General features: G+C 41.3%; 1 protein-coding gene across 2 annotated transcripts in view; it reads right to left on the reverse strand.

Annotated features, from left to right (window-relative positions):
• Positions 1 to 16,599, reverse strand: part of ppp3ca (protein phosphatase 3, catalytic subunit, alpha isozyme) — a 34,969-nt gene that overhangs the window by 14,636 nt on the left and 3,734 nt on the right. For both annotated transcript variants that reach the window (XM_042093697.1, XM_042093696.1), the window contains exon 2: positions 7,037 to 7,237. In XM_042093697.1, the coding sequence (XP_041949631.1) occupies positions 7,037 to 7,237 (201 nt within the window). The remainder of the gene's footprint in view (positions 1 to 7,036; positions 7,238 to 16,599) is intronic.

The following is a 16,599-nucleotide window of genomic DNA, read 5'->3' on the forward strand; positions in this document are numbered from 1 at the left end:
TTGAGTCCATGTTTCCACGGGAACCCGGGTTCGAGTCTGAGGGTCATTTCCTGATCCTACTCCACCTCTTTCCCACTCACTTCCTATCACTCTTTCCACTATCCTATCAGATTAAAGGCATAAAAAAGAGAGGTATGAGGTTGATGTTTGAGGTTTATGTTGTTCCCCTGAATATCCTCACATGAGTTGTGCTTATTATCTGTATTTATTGCTTATTGTCTGCTTGTTATCTGTATTTTCACATGGGGGTGTGGGGACTTTGTGTGCCACCCCTCCCCCTTCCTAGTACTGTGCAACCGGAAACCCTCCGAGCGTGTGTGAGCAAGCAATTAATTCATTCAGTGAGACCCAGTCACGTCGAGTAATTTATTTTAAAAACAAAACACAATACAGAGTACAACTAGATGACCACCGCACAGTCCAGCACATTTTTTCCACAAAAATAAGTCACGTTTGTCAAATTGTGTTCATTTCCTACTTTGTTCCTTTTTTGTGTGCTTGTAATTGAGTGTGTGCAGAGTGTGTGGTTGTTTTTCTGTATATGTGTGCTTCTGTGTGTGTTTATTGAGTGTGTGTGCCTGCATGTAAGTTATTATTTTTTTTTTGTGTTTTTTTGTGTGTGTGTGTTTGTGTGTGTGTGTGTGTTTGTGTATGTAGGTGTGTTTGTATGTGTGGGTGCATGTGTGTGTGTGTGTATGTGTGTTTATGTGTTTGTGTGCGTGTCGTGTGTGTGCATGTATGTGTGTGTGCATGTGTAGCATGCTATTCAACTACTTTACCAATAACCTAGCCCATCTGTTACAATAATGCATACAGAACTGGTTCCTTCCTTCACAATACTGTAGGGGACTGTACTGTAGTGAATCACCATCCTTTTAACAATGTTAACAAACATCAAATGCAAAGTATATATATATATATATATATATATATATATATATATATATATATATATATATATACTTATAACAGGAGTAAAAAGGGGTAGGGTGGGGTGAGAAGGGTTAATGTAACAACAAAATATTACAGTTATAGCACTTTTCAAGACACTCAAAGTGCTTCACAGGAGAGGCGGAATCTCACTAAGCACCACCAATGTGTAGCACCCATCTGAGTGATGCACAAAAGCCATTATGTGCCAGAATGTTCACCACACACTAGTTTCAGGTGGAGAGTGAAGGAGTGAATGAACCAATTACACACTGGGAGGATGATTACAAGGCCAAATTGAATGAACCAGGTTGGGAATTTAGCCAGCAAATCAGGGAACCACCTACACTTTGCGATAAGTGCCATGGGATCTTTAACAACCATGGTGAGTCAGGACTTCAATTTAACATTCATGCAAAGGAAAACATCTCCTGCAGTACATTGTCCCTGTCACTGCAATAGGGCATTGGGATTGATATTTGTTTGGTGGCTTTTGGCCACAGGAAAGAGTGCCACCTATTGGCCAGCCACCAACACCACTTCCAGCAGGAACCTACCCTTTCAAGGAGGTCTCTTATCCAAATACTAACTAAGCCTGCTTGGCTTCAGTAATTCAGCAAAGTCAGGGTATCTGCTGGTCTGGCTGCTGGCTAAAAACAAAAGGTGAAAGGCATATATTATTCTAACTGTCTCACTGAATTGCATTATGCACACTCAATTCTCACTGGTATCTGCTAGACAACAAGTACGAAAACATGATTAGTTCATAGATTTCACATGTAAAATACATTTTATACAACCCCACCCCCATCTTGCCTGTTTATAATTCTGAGAAATTCTTGAATTGTGTGCATGTGTATGTGTTTATGTTTATGTGTGTGTGTGTCTGTGTGTGTGTCTGTGTGTGTGTGTGTGTGTGTGTGTGTGTGTGTGTGTGCGTGCGTGTGTGTGTGCATGTGCTTGTGTGTGTGCCTGTGTTAGCGCCTGTGTGTGTGCATGTGTATGCATGCGTACATATGTCTATTGTGTGTGTATGTGTCATAAGTATGACTACTGTGAATGTATGTGTGTGCGTGTGTATCTGTTTATGCACATGTGTGCATATGGAATGGGTTAACATGGCCCTTGGAGGCAAACATACGCAAAAAATTGGTCATCCTAGGCCCTACAGTTCTCAAGATATTCACAGAAAACTCTGTTGGTGTACAGTCACTAAATGTACACATAAATTAATTTATTGTATGGCCCCCCATGAACGAAACTTCCTAAAGTCCACAAAACTTGGCATAAATTGAGAGTGTGAAATTTTTGCTTTTTCATTTTAAACTAGGTGGCGCTATACATGAAATCAGTGGTTATGGGATGGGTTGACATGGCCCCTTTAGACCAACATACAAAAAAAGGTGGTCCTCCTAAGCCCTACAATTCTCGAGATATTCACAGAAAACTGTGTCCGCCTTACCCTCCTTTAAACAATGGTCCCATGCTATCCTTGTGGGGCTACATGCACCCCGGTCTTTCAGTGTCCCGGGAATCCTTGACGGAAAATTACACATGCGAAGAAAAAACTCTGACTAAACCTATATGCGCAGCGGTCATAATTAGAGGTAAAGCAAAACACTACTAATACATTCATATGATGAAGAAATTGTCACTTCAAAAGCCTCATACACTCATGTACTTGCACTCACAATATGCACATATGAATGAATGTGCACAAATGCTTTTCAGTGGTGACATTGAACTTACATCGGGTGCCTTTAGACACACATACAGTTATTTGGTACAAACCTAGTCATATATATATAAAACAATTTTTTTTGCAGATGACAACAAAAACTAAAAAGAAGATTTACATTTACAATTCACAGAGAGGCAATAAAAGATGTCTCCTGTAAATAAAATGAGCTCTATCTGATTGAGGAAAACAGGGAACAGCGCTCACTACAGAGATAAAAAGGAGTGCAAATGACCTTGGCAATAATCATCCCCAAATGACATGGATAGCAATCTTACACAAGCTAAGACACCATCGTCTTAAGGATCATTAAATCCTTTGCCCATATTCTGTATGTAGTCTTAACAAAGCATTGCTAACACACACACACAAAGCTTTCAGCTATGCCAGCAGAGTCCATAATAGAGTCCCCAGTCAGGGTTTCTCTTAGGTGCTATCAGCAGGTGGGACTCATGTGGACCACTGGGCTCAGCTCCTCCCAAACAACAGAATGTTTCATCCGCCAGCCGACTAGAGGGAACGCTAGATCAGTGTTTCGCCAACATTTGTGGCACTTCCAAAACTCTGTGTTAACCCCATGGGTGTTCTACACAAGTGAGCGTTACTGAGGTAAACACGGATGAAAAGAGCTCATTTGAAGATCACTCCTAAAGAAACCATGTGAAGTGGATATTAAAGCACTGGCCATAAAGTTTCTTTTCTCTTTTCAGAGATGGATTGTTATAACACGTCTCCAACTTTGATCCCATCATCATATCTTTTTTCTACATACGCAGCAGTGGCGTTATAAATAGCAGCACAGAAGAGGTCCACTGGGGGATCCAAGGCATGATTAGAATCCCTTCATGTCAAATTTAATGACCAGACCAGAGTTCAATTAGATTTTTTAGGTTATCAAAATATAGTACCTGGTGCAGATGAAATACATTGATTTTTCATGAGCACACATCATTGTGTTACGGTTGTACACTGTAAAAAATGATTTCCCTTGGTGTTATCTTAACTTCTATTTTTTTGTCAAGTTGACTATAATTCACCACTATTGTTCAAATAACTTAGAAATCAGTGTTATTGTCCCATACACTAGTGGCACAGTTGATACAAAGCAGTTAGGTATTATGGGTAAATGCTACTTTCCTGTTTATAATGTTTTTTTCTCTCTCATTAATGTTTATTGTGGCTTTTTTGGATTTGTATGAGGTACAGTAGAACAACTGATAAGCAAAACTACTGTGTAAGAGTTTAGTATTGTCAGGATTACCATTAAGGAGAAGACCATTATTAAAATATATAGAATATTTTAGAGAGTAGACAGTATCTCCTTTCTGGGTTCAATGCAGAATTGATTACTTTCTCAATTAGCTTTGACCTGCCCACTTAGAGGTGTCACAAAGTTGGGCACTCAATGCTTACTTGCATTATGTGTCTGTATACTTCCTCCTGGGATGCATTTGATCTTGGTTCTTGGACCTTATATGTTTACTATGCATATAATGGATATGAAAGCTATAGCAACAGGATTGATAGTTGTAAAAAGAAAGTTTATATTCGTGATGTCAACACTGCACACTGCAAGTTTATGTACATCTGTTCCTGACTGTAGCACAATTAATGCCCTATGCACAGGATTAAGCTGTTGTGGATGGTCATCTACTTGATGGTTTGTGGCACCAACAAATAATTACACAACAATATGACAACAGCAGTATAGCGTTTAGTGTCACTGTCTCTAGTTATGTATTTTATTTTAAGATTAAATTTAAGTAAGGGTTGATATGTGATCTCTTTAAGACTGGGGCTGTGGCATTCTGGGAATAACCTTCCAGTAATTGGTTCAAGTCAACAAATTTATTTCAACTAACGATCATATTTTGAAACAACATGTAAATTAATCAAGTTAACGTACATACCTTTTTTGACAGTTTATATAAACTTTTGTTGACTTGACTAAGTAAGGGAAGTTCATTTAAAATAAATGTTATTGTCAAATTAACTCAAAAACGTAAGGCAGCAGGTTAACAAACCTTTTTAAGTTAAAAGATCATATTATTTTTTACAGTGCAAAATAAACACATTCCTTTTTCATAGTTGCAACTGCGCCATTGGTAATACAAATTAAAAAATAGTAACCGAAAGGTTCAGTGCTAAATCTCTCAGTTTGTTTCCATAGACCCTTTATAGGTGTTTTCAGTTCTTTGTATTTTTAGGCATGGCTGTGCTTATGTAAGGTTGCTTACTGGGACAGCTGGACATAATGAACGAGTGCATTATGTGTGTGTGTGTGTGTGTGTGTGTGTGTGTGTGTGTGTGTGTGTGTGTGTGCATGTTTGTTTGTGTGTGTGTGTGTGTGTGTGTGTGTGTGTGTGTGTGTGTGTGTGTGTGTCTGTGTGTGTGTGTGTGTGTGACTGAAGGAAAGCCTGTTTTTTTTATTAACAACAAGCTGCACGATGGCTACACATCTCAGTGATAGCACTGGCAATTGGGGGCAGAGGTGATTTTGTTTTCCATTAAGACCTATCATAAAGATGGGATGCTCATTCACAATGACACATTCTCAGCATGCATATTGCCTACTGCATATTTGATATCTCCATGACATTAATAATAGATAACAGACAAGCATACACTTTACTCGCCCTAATTCTCAGATAATCTGAGCAAATAATTAGGGGTTAGAGGAATGACATCATATACACATGAACACACACACACACACATACAAATGCACACACACACACACAAACACACACACACACACACACACACACACACACACACACACAAGCTTTTGTATGCAGCAAAAATGGACTATATAAATGCATATTCCTGAGAAGACCACCAATGGCTTTTTTAGCGAGCTCCTCTGCGCCAGTGTATATCGGATAATTCTCACATCTCACATCTCGCCCACCACAGATGTAACCCTCCCACTAGGAAGGGTGGAAGCAGGCAGGCAGGCAAGGCAAAGCAAGGCAAGGCAAGGCAAGGCAAGGCAAGGCAAGGCAAGGCAAGGCAGCTCAGCTCAGCTCGGCTTGTGCTCTGAGCCGGGGATGGTGATGACTCAGTGGTGTAGGTGTGTGTTCCCACCCTGAGCTGCAGCAAATGCCTGCATCCTCATAGCCTCAAGAACACACAGCAGAGAGCAGAGGAGAGCACTGATGCTCGGATCATACAGGGGATGGGAGGGGGGGGGGGGGGTGGAGTTCATACCAGAAGCTTAGAAAGTAAAAGCTATCTGAACCCAGTAGCTTTAGTTCACTTTGGTATTGTGACTGTTGTGAGAATGGGTGCAGTGCAGGAATCTCTCACCATGCTACACACTGCTAAACGTTTAATAGTTTGCAATGCAAGGTGGTTTAAGACCATGTAACAAAAGGGCTGATGGTCTCATGTAGGCAACGCAAGGCTGCCTAAACCTAATACAACTGGAAATTGTCATTTGTAGTTGTAATTTAGGTCATTTTGTAAAAGTTTTCCAAATCATTGCTGAAGGATCTGGAAATAAAGGAGTATGTTATGAAAGTAAAAAAAAATACTGAAATGCTGATGGACATAAAAAAAATAGCCTTTGTATGAGTGAAGAAACTTCAAAGTGACAACTCACCACTTTGGGAGAAAGCTCAGGGAGAGTTCTAGATCTTTTTCATGTTCATCAGCTCCTATTTTAACTCTAGTCAGGTGCTTTAGAGTTTATTTTTGTATTCCAGGTCATCAATGAGAACACTCTTTGTCAATCTTTGCTTTGCTGTCTTTCTATTTCAAAGAACTACTGCTTGCCTTTGTTGCAACGATTTGCACACATACGATATGGAATGTGCACATACAGTATATCAAGTGCCTCTTCCAAATCAGACATATTCTCACAAAATCCCATAACTTCTTTAAACCTAGCCTAGTATATATGCCATCTCATAATCATTGAATCATTAATGTATTAATAAACATTCCCACAAATGAGTACATCAGTGTGAAAATGCTAGAAATTAAGATATATGAAAACACTTGGGACAAAGATCCCCCTTGATAAGGTTTTACCTCTTACTCTTGATCTTCTGTGTTTTTTTATTTTGGTAAATAAATATTGGTATTAAAATAAACTATATGCTGGCATCAAAACTCTAATTGGGCTATGTCAAGCTCTGCTTCTGTCTTGTTCATTAGCTTCGTATATTGGGTCACCTCAGGACATGAGCCCTAATGCCTCCCCTTAATACCTAATATACACATTAATGTTCATGATCACGTCTGTAAGTGTACGCTGAAGTCAGTAGGAATGATAATGAACCACTCTGGGCTTCAAAGAGCTCCACATTAAATTCCATCTGTAATTGCGGCCGAGTTGAGTGAGTGTGCTCCAGTGCTCCTCACCTGTGACTGGCGCCTCGATATCCAGCATGGTCTTCTCCTGGCGCAGGATGACGGCGCCCTCGCTGACGATGCGCAGTGCCACCGCCTCCTCCACGCGGCCCTCCTTGGTGAGGTGGGCTTTCAGCAGGTCGACCCGCGGCTTGCCCTCGCAGTCGAACACCTCCTTCATGGTCAGGCGGTGGCTGAGTGGGAAGGGGACGGCTGAGAGAGGGGGAGAGAGAAACAGAGATAAGGGCAAGACCACAAACATCACCATTACCAGGATAACAAGTATAAGACTGGAACTGACACATTTAGATAAACAGGGGTGCAGCCGAACCTTTAATGGTTCTACCTAAATCTCTGTCATGAAGGACAGTTTATAAAACCACTCTGGACTGTGAGGTATCCATGCGCTATTTTTAAATTCCTGAACCATTAAGTTTGACAAAAAAGAAAAGAAACTACAAAATAAGACTCTGTTAAAGTTCCTATATTACGTAGCCATGATAGGAGAGGTACCCATGTGACAGACCTTTTTCTGTGATGATAGCTTTCTCTAAGGTTCAGATATGTACAACACGCCTGTAAAGACCAGAAAAGATAGGTCTCGGTATTATCACCAGGGCTCTGTTAGGGCATTTCTGGTAAGGCTCTTGAAAAGGGAATTTACTGTGTGTGACAGAAGACCCAGGATTGAGGGAATGAATGATTTAGAATTGGGCACAGGACACAAAGAGGACAGAAATGAGCTGGGAGAACAGAGGAAATGAAGCAGAGCACATAACCACGTCATCATATCTTTCTAAAGCCCTGGTGTTAAGGACATCTCTATAGTGCTCTCTGCAATCCTGCTCTTGATTCATAATATCTAGCTGTATCATTAGGTATGTTCTTTACAGGTTGTTGAGACTCTCAACAAGGTTCAAGGTTCTCCTCACTCACACCAACCATACACCACCTCAATCTTTCACACGCATAAACTCTGATGAACATCCACTGCAAATGGATTGTTAATAATAAAACAAGAACATATTACATTCATAATTTATTTAAAATATGTCACTTGCATTATTATGTCAAATTATGAGGTGATGGGTAGGGTGGGCCTAATTCAAACATATATTGTAAATTGCATTGACACGGGCCCAGCCGTGGCGCAACTGGCTGGGGCACCTGCACCGTACGCCGGCGACCCGGGTTTGATTCCCGCCCCGTGGTCCTTTCCGATCCCACCCCGACACTCTCTCCCACTCACTTCCTGTCATTCTCTACTATCCTGTCAATAAAAGGCCAAAAAAATATACAAAAAAAAAAATTGCATTGACACTCAGCAGAGCAGTGTACAGTATCTGATGACTGTAAAGTCATATCTGAGGAAAGTCTTTTTTTTCTGCTAGCCTAACAGATGGGTTCATGTTTCATTTGACTTAACGAGCCAGCAAATATAGACTACAAATCTTTAAAGGCCTGTGACACTGTACTGAGATAAGGTAATCGAGCATAATGGTATTGCTGTGTAACCTAAAAACTACAAAATCAAAAGTGAGTCCTTGGAGGATTCTTCAATGGAGACATGAACATGTAAAAGGGGCTATGAAGAAACTTTACATTTGCAGCTGTGTACACAAATCTGACAGCACACTAAAATAGTACAGTAAGCACGGACAAAGGCCTTTTGTTGGATAGAAAATAAAGACAAAAACATCCGAGTTTGTCCAAAACAAATAGTTGAAAATGGATAGTCTGCTACAGTTCAAAATAACAAAAAATCACTTTAATTATGCATACTTCCTGGGTATATTATCATTTATTTACCCTCATAAATGTACAATGTCTGACGTTTATGCATCTCCTAAGAAATGTGTGTTTGGAAACAAACACTGGCGTCATATGTAAATCTCATAAAGGCTAGGGTGTGCATAGCAATATCTTTGTCTATTATGCTTCACTGATGTGGTATGAATAATTGATAGACGGGTTGTAAATGCAAAAGCTGATCCATGGCTGAGTTTTCATTAATGATGATGTATTACAAGGAGAATAATGTTTGAAGCAAAACGGGACAATAACTGGTCCTCCTCCAATGCGTGACTCATCGTTAAATATGCACAGTAATAATGTGAAAGTTGGCTTTAACAAAACACGGACCTCTGACTCATGAATTATTTATTCCCATATGCCAACGAGGATCAGCTTTAAACTGCAGGCGGATTATTGATTGAAAAAAGACAACTATGGCATAACATCAACTTACTTTGACCACAGAGACTATTGAACAACCCCCTAACCATATGGTAATAAGACACATGCCATGCCAGTGTTAGCATTAAATTGCACTCACACTCAGTTGTGTTTCAGTGCAAAACTGTTGGATGCATTATGTTTTAAAATAAAGAGACCAGAGACACACACACACAATTACATAGCAACAAATTAAAATGTACATGTTCTTCACAATCCCAGCATATTCAATATAGTAATATTTAAAAAACAAAACATAATATCATAAGCCTTTAGCTCTTATGTAATTAAACAAAAGTAGAAAGGAGACATTATCATTTTGGATGTTAAATGTAAAACATGTAATTCACTTTTAATAAATACTTGTTGACGATGACCAACAAATAAAGGCAGAAAGATGAGATACGGAGCAGGAAAAGAGAAAGAGGGTCTCGACATAGAGCCTCAACACCATCATAGAGCCTCAACACCATCATAGAGCCTCAACACCATCATAGAGCCTCAACACCATCATAGAGCCTCAACACCATCAACACAAAGCTTCATAATTCATGTTTGACTTCAGGGGGAAAAGAGAAAGAGGGTCTCGACATAGAGCCTCAACACCATCAACACAAAGCTTCATAATTCATGTTTGACTTCAGGGGGAAAAGAGAAAGAGGGTCTCGACATAGAGCCTCAACACCATCAACACAAAGCTTAATAATTCATGTTTGACTTCAGGGGGAAAAGAGAGAAATCTCATGTTCATGCTGTCGTTGGGATAATGAGCCCAACCCTGGCAAGGGACTCCAGCCCTGGAATAAACCACACACACACACACAGACTAAATTAGCGTTTGTGTGTGTATGCAACCGTGAATATGTGTCTTTGTATAGTGCCTGTGTGTGTGCGCCTGTGCCTCGTCTGTGCACGTTCTCCTGCCAGTGTCTGACTTCATTGTGCACACTTCCTCTATATGGATACCAACATATGGGTGTACGGCCCGGGTGCTAACCTACTTCATACACGACTCCATGTTCCTGGCTGTGGATAGACCTATTTGCATGCAAGTGCATATGCTAACAAGTGAAGACCTTCTAGCTATGTCTTAGCACTGTAGAGCTGAAAATGGAGACTTCATGTGATGTGTTAACATGTCAAGGCAAATCTGAGTGAGAAGGAAACAGCGACACCCTGGCAATGGCTTGTTTCACACCTTTGTGATTCAGTGTGAGGGCCCATGGACAGACGTCAGAGTACAACCTATAAGTAGACAGAACCCATGAGCTGCAACACACACACACACTGGAGAAGGAAACATGAAAAAAGTGATGGTGAGCTATGACACACACACACACACAGTTACAGTATACCTCATAATTAATTAATAAATTAAGGAACTCTCATTCCATACTTAATGCCTCCTACTTACTGTAGAAAGTCAACGTGTTACTATATTCTAAACTGTTTTTTATTTTATTTTTGAAAGCAAACTGTTGAGGTCATGTTGTGATCAACTGGGAGTAAGGTCGTAAAATATGAGTGCAAATTACTTTTTATGCACTGTGTTGAGACAATGGTGCATTGCTACTTTCCTGCTATTATTTACTGTGTTGAGATATCATGACTACTTCCTGGTGGGAGCAGTATGTACACTTGTGCATGTTTGTGTGTGAACGCATATCTGTGTGTGTAAGTGCACACACAAGTGTATGTGTGTGTGCTTATGCATATTTGTTATATTTCCTGCATGCATTAGACATGTTGGTAATGAGCTGTGAGTGTGTGTGATTGCATGTGTGTGTGTGCTTGCATGCGTGTGTGTGGTTGGGGGGAAGAAACGATCTCTAAGCGGCAAGAGAAGAGATAAATCCTGTACGGGCAGAGAAAGTGAGTGAATACGACAGAGAGACAGACAGATTGGGAAGGAGAGAGAGGGAGTGTTGCGAGAGCACACTGAAATCACACTTGCGTATGTACAGAGGGCTCGCTGAGGAGACAGCAGTGATGCTCCTCACTTCCATGTTGCCTGGGCTCATGAACTCTTCTGCATGTTGCTTGGCAACAGCGACTGACTACTGGAGTACAGCCAATACAGGCACAGCGTTGTAGCTTACACTGTGATTTGGGACAAAAAACTAACATTCACTATGGGATTGTAGACCGGCACATTCACCAGGACCCATAACCATTACCATGGCGAAGAGGTCTTCAGATTGGACGGGATCTCACTCACAGATGGTAAACAGTCACCCAGGCCACAGATGGTATTCACAATGTTACACACAATGTTGAGGGTAATTCTCTTAATTCAATGTGCATGTCCAAGTATAAAGAAAAAGCAAGATAGATTAGCCCTGTATCATCTGAGGTAGTGAGCATTTTAAAGGAAAAAAAGGTATAAAACCACAAAGTAGTACACACACACACACACACACACACACACACACACAAACACTATCTGTCTTGTAGGGTTGATGGTAAAAGTATGAGTGGTCGAGGGGGGCTGATGAGATGTGCACCACACATGAAGCAGAAGCACGTCTGAGGTACACCTCTGCCTGTGGGTCAAACTCGCGCGCCTCATCTCAGCCTCCACACGTCGGCCCGCATCTGTCATCCGTCTGCACAGCAGCACCAGTCAGCTGCCCCACATTCGCCCCTCACAGCCTGGCCAGTCAGCACGCTCTCTTGACATCAACACTGCGCTGGATATTATGTTTATGTTTATGGCTCTTAGCAGACGCTTTTGTCCAAAGCGACTTACAATGACATCAATAAACATTACATTAATAGCAGCAATTATAAACAGAATAAATGGAATGAACAGAATAATAACAATAACCAGAAAAGTATACAAACAATGGTGAGAAAAATAACAAGAACAAAGAGAATTAGGTAAATCATTCCACTACGCAAGATATGCCACAAGATACTACGCAATGTTACACCTTAGTTAGCCAAGTTAACCCTTAGTTAAAGGAAATTTCCGGTATTTAACACTTTGAGTCCATTTTCTGGTTTGTTTTGGATGAACTAGCGTGGTGAAAACCGAAATTTTGATGATTGGTCCTGTCTCGACTTTTCTGACTTGTTTTTGAATCGCCTTTGACTACTCAGAGTGGCTGCCAACAAAGGCGATTCAAAACGAGTCAGAAAAGTCGAGACAGGACCAATCGTCAAAATGTCGGTGTCCACCACTCTAGTTGATCCAAAACAAACCAGAAAAGGGACTCAAAGTGCTAAATACCAGAATTTTCCTTTAACCCTTATAGTAACCAACCATCCTGGTATTCAACTCCACAAACATGCACAAGTGCACATACTGCTCCCACCAGGAAGTAGTCATGATATCTCAACACAGTAAATAATAGCAGGAAAGTAACAATGCACCATTGTCTCAACGTTCAACATAAGCACTGGGCCACTGGTAAAAGATCATGTCGGGCAAGTTGCTAGCCACTAGTTTGGGCCAGTGTCAGTTTTCCTGTCCATCCCATCCCTCATTTCAATTCACCTGTGATGCTAAGTGGTTGAAGTAAAAATAGAAAGAGGGGGACATTACTAATGTTATAAGTAAAAGTGACTTTTCGGGGTCAATTACAATCAGATGTGACAGAAAAATCTTGTTGGACCCTATATAAAGAAATTTTCCACAGTGCCATTCCTCTAATAGTTCAGCTGATAGTGGTTTTCTTACTCCTAATATACTTATATAAAGTAACACCCTTATATAACATACAGTAGTATATAGGGACGCTAATAGCAACAAATAGCTCTGTATCTCCCACAGTGGGTATAATGGCATGCCACTGTACTGGAGACAAATCGCAGGGTACACGTAACAGGGTTCCAATTGGTTTAGAACATGAGCAAAGACTTCTGGGGTCACATGGTATTCTTCAGGTCTGAGGCAAAAATGTTGACTTATTTTCTATAATATGTTGTTTCTATTTTTCATTTAGAATTCCTGGCTGCCATATGCCATGGTCTGGTATTGAACATTGACTTTACAGTTGATCTGGTTGGCAATTGTGCTATTAGTAGACCGTTTACAGATAAATTGCATATGGTGTGTCAAACAATATTTGTATTTGCACAACAACCATTCTTCAAGGTCGTCTTAGCTTGTGAATAATAAAAGCATTACGGAGTGAGCTATTAAAAGAAACTGTCTTCATCTTACTTTAAATTAATCAAGAGGCAATCTGCAGAACTCTATCCAGCATGAAGTTGAAATAAGCACAAAGAAGCACAAAGAAGAGTCCTAAAGAAACACCTGACATCAATATACCCAGCCATTACTATTGCAACAATAATTTAACACATTTTGTTCATATGTAGTATGCACTTCATATATAAAACTATACAGTTTGAAAGCCCAGTCTTTATTGTAACAGTCTATTCGATAAAGGGTTAAGACAAATGGAAAAAAGATCAATCACAACGTAGGTGTTACATAAGTACCGAATACCGTCAGTTTGAACATCTTAGAGAGTGGAATTTGAAGTGAGGGGCTGGGTTTGCATGCAGCACTGGGTCTGCTGTAAATTGAAACAAAGAGCGGAGACAATCACAACATCATACTGCACACTGCTGGAAAAAAAAAAAAACGTCTCTATGTTGCGTAACCATCACCACTGCGCTGAGCACATTAGGTCTTACAGGATTGACTTGGAGGAGTGTTTTTATCATCAGCGTGGAGTGAGAGGATAGATGGTGACAGGACAGAATAGGAAAACCCCATCAATATGTGATCTCCTGTTCGTGTAAAATATATCTACAGTAACAGATACAGTAATTGCAAAATACAACACATTCCCACTAACAGACTCCCACATACCTGAATACAGAGCATTTGTGTTACATGCTCATATAAATATTAACCAAAATTCCAGTGAAAAGGTTTTGGGCTGTGCATTTCAGTGCACTGACCACAAACTACTGAATAAGCACACAGAACTACTAAACAAGAATGCAACATTTGGTTCCGTAACTAGTCAAAGGGTGAGCGGACGGCTACGAAGTATGCCTAGTATTTGAAGTGCTCAGCGCCCCTACAGTGCACACTGAGTTTGTGTGGCAGCTTGAGACGGGCCTTAGGTCAAGTCATGCATGAAAAGCCAATATGCTGAAGATGTGACGGAGGAGATGAGGACAGGAAGACTGGTGCAGGCTCGGGCTCCGACTCCGACCCAGGAGGTCATGCGTAGGGCTGTGGTACAGTATTCAGGGCAAGGCGAGTACAGTCGGGGGAAGGACAGTGAGGGAAACATTTGACCTTACCAGACCACCATCGAGGACGCTAGGAATGGAAGTTATGAACAGTGCTTCTGACAGAAGTGCCCTATTTCACCCCAAAGGTGAAGAAGGGTAAGTGTGCCAGGCCGTCTCTCAGACTATGCCCACCAGAAAAGTACAGTGTGAATGCTTGTCCATGCCCTCAAAAAATATCCTTCACAATCCCCATAATTATATAAATGTGATAAATGTGGTGTGTGTGTCTCTGTGTGTATATGTGTGTGTCTGTGAGAGAGAGAGAGAGACATGTATCTGTGTCTACGCATTACATACTGTATGTGTGCGTGCGTGTGTGTGTGTGTGCGTGCGTGTGTGTGTGTGTGTGTGAAAGAAAGCGACAGAGAAATTGGGTGAGTGAATGGGTGTCATGTGCAGGTAGCGTGGGTGTTGATGCTGAGAATCTCTGTTAAAAAATGTCATGCACGTCTGCAATGTGCGCTAGTGTGTTCTCATGTGTGTCTGGTGATCTCGCTCGCACTCTCTTTCACAACCACCCCTCACACCCCCCCCCACCTCTCTCTCTCTCCCCTCCCTACACGTCTACCCAGCTCTCATTCCTTCCCCCTGGTTACTTCCAATCTCAGTGAGTTCCTCTCCTTTTCATTTATTCTCATATTCTCTATGGCCTCGTTTTGCCACACAATCCTAAACTGTCCATCCCTCACATATTCTTCCATTACTGTCTTCTGCATTCTTTCCTCACTGTATTCCTTCTTTCCTTCTTTCCTCACTGTATTCCTCCTTTCCTTCTTTCCTCACTGTATTCCTCCTTTCCTCACTGTATTCCTTCTTTCCTTCTTTCCTCACTGTATTCCTCCTTTCCTCACTGTATTCCTTCTTTCCTTCTTTCCTCACTGTATTCCTTCTTTCCTCACTGTATTCCTCCTTTCATTTTTTTCTTTCATTTTTTTCCTCACTCGCTCATGACTCCCCTCCGTCTTGCCCTCCCCCCACCCTTCTCCCTCTCTCCCTCCTTTCTCCCTCTCTCTCTCCCTCCCTCCCTCCCTCCCTTCCCACTCGTTCTCTCCATCTCATCACGAGACCTCAGGGAAGTTTCATTATGTAAGAGGACCGAGTGCAGTAAAACACTGCTGCAAACCAACGCTTAAATAATTCACCCAGACTGCTAAATAAAGCCTCCGAGCCCGGATAATGCATGCAGATAGTCCATGCTCCGCTCAACCATCACCCTCTCCAAAGGCCATCGCACTCTGACCGTCACGGCCCTGCCGCCTCAGCTACATGGGTCTCAGTCTTAGGGCTTTGACACTGATATCTACACACTCACTGAGCACACGCTTACACATGCCATGGGAGCCACTGCTAGGACACTGTACCTTACAGTAGCACATGCATTAGCACACACATACACACACACACACACACACACACACACACTTGATTATTTTACTTGGATTAATATGGTACCAAAAATATTTCAGTAATAAGGTGCCTGTTTTGCTACAGAAGACCCTGCATTGTGCAAATAAATACCTGTAACCACATTGACCAAATAAACAACTACAGCTACACTACATCTCCTCAGACTTTGTCTAATAATCATTTGACTGTGATGTGTAGTGGCATTTTCAGAACAAATATGTGCAGTGGCATTTTCAGAATTTAATAAGCACAATCAATAAACAAGAATGTGACCGTATGACCCCCTTGTCTGTTTTGATTGTGTTTTAGGAATCCTTTTGAATCCCTTATTGGACTATTTGAGATCATACACTGAGATGTATCAAGCCCAATTTTGATGGGCCCGGCCGGCTCTCACACAATTATTCCAGTTTTGTCGTGACAATACTTCAGAGGCCAAGCGTGCCCCAGCAGAACTAACACAGATAATGTCCTAGAATCGCACTTGGTAAAGTAGGCCACTCTGCGATGGGACCAGTGGGACGCACAGGGGTAATGGGCCAAGTGGCATCCACGACATACACAAACTCACGTGCCGTGACCAGGCAGCCACAAACATCACCAGGCCCTCATCACTGACGCTTGTGCCTTGACCACATGAGGTGCATGGAGATGGCTGAACCTTCTCATTTTTT

This window comes from Alosa sapidissima, chromosome 5 (genome assembly GCF_018492685.1).
Source record: "Alosa sapidissima isolate fAloSap1 chromosome 5, fAloSap1.pri, whole genome shotgun sequence".
In the NCBI taxonomy this organism is placed as follows: Eukaryota; Metazoa; Chordata; class Actinopteri; order Clupeiformes; family Clupeidae; genus Alosa; species Alosa sapidissima.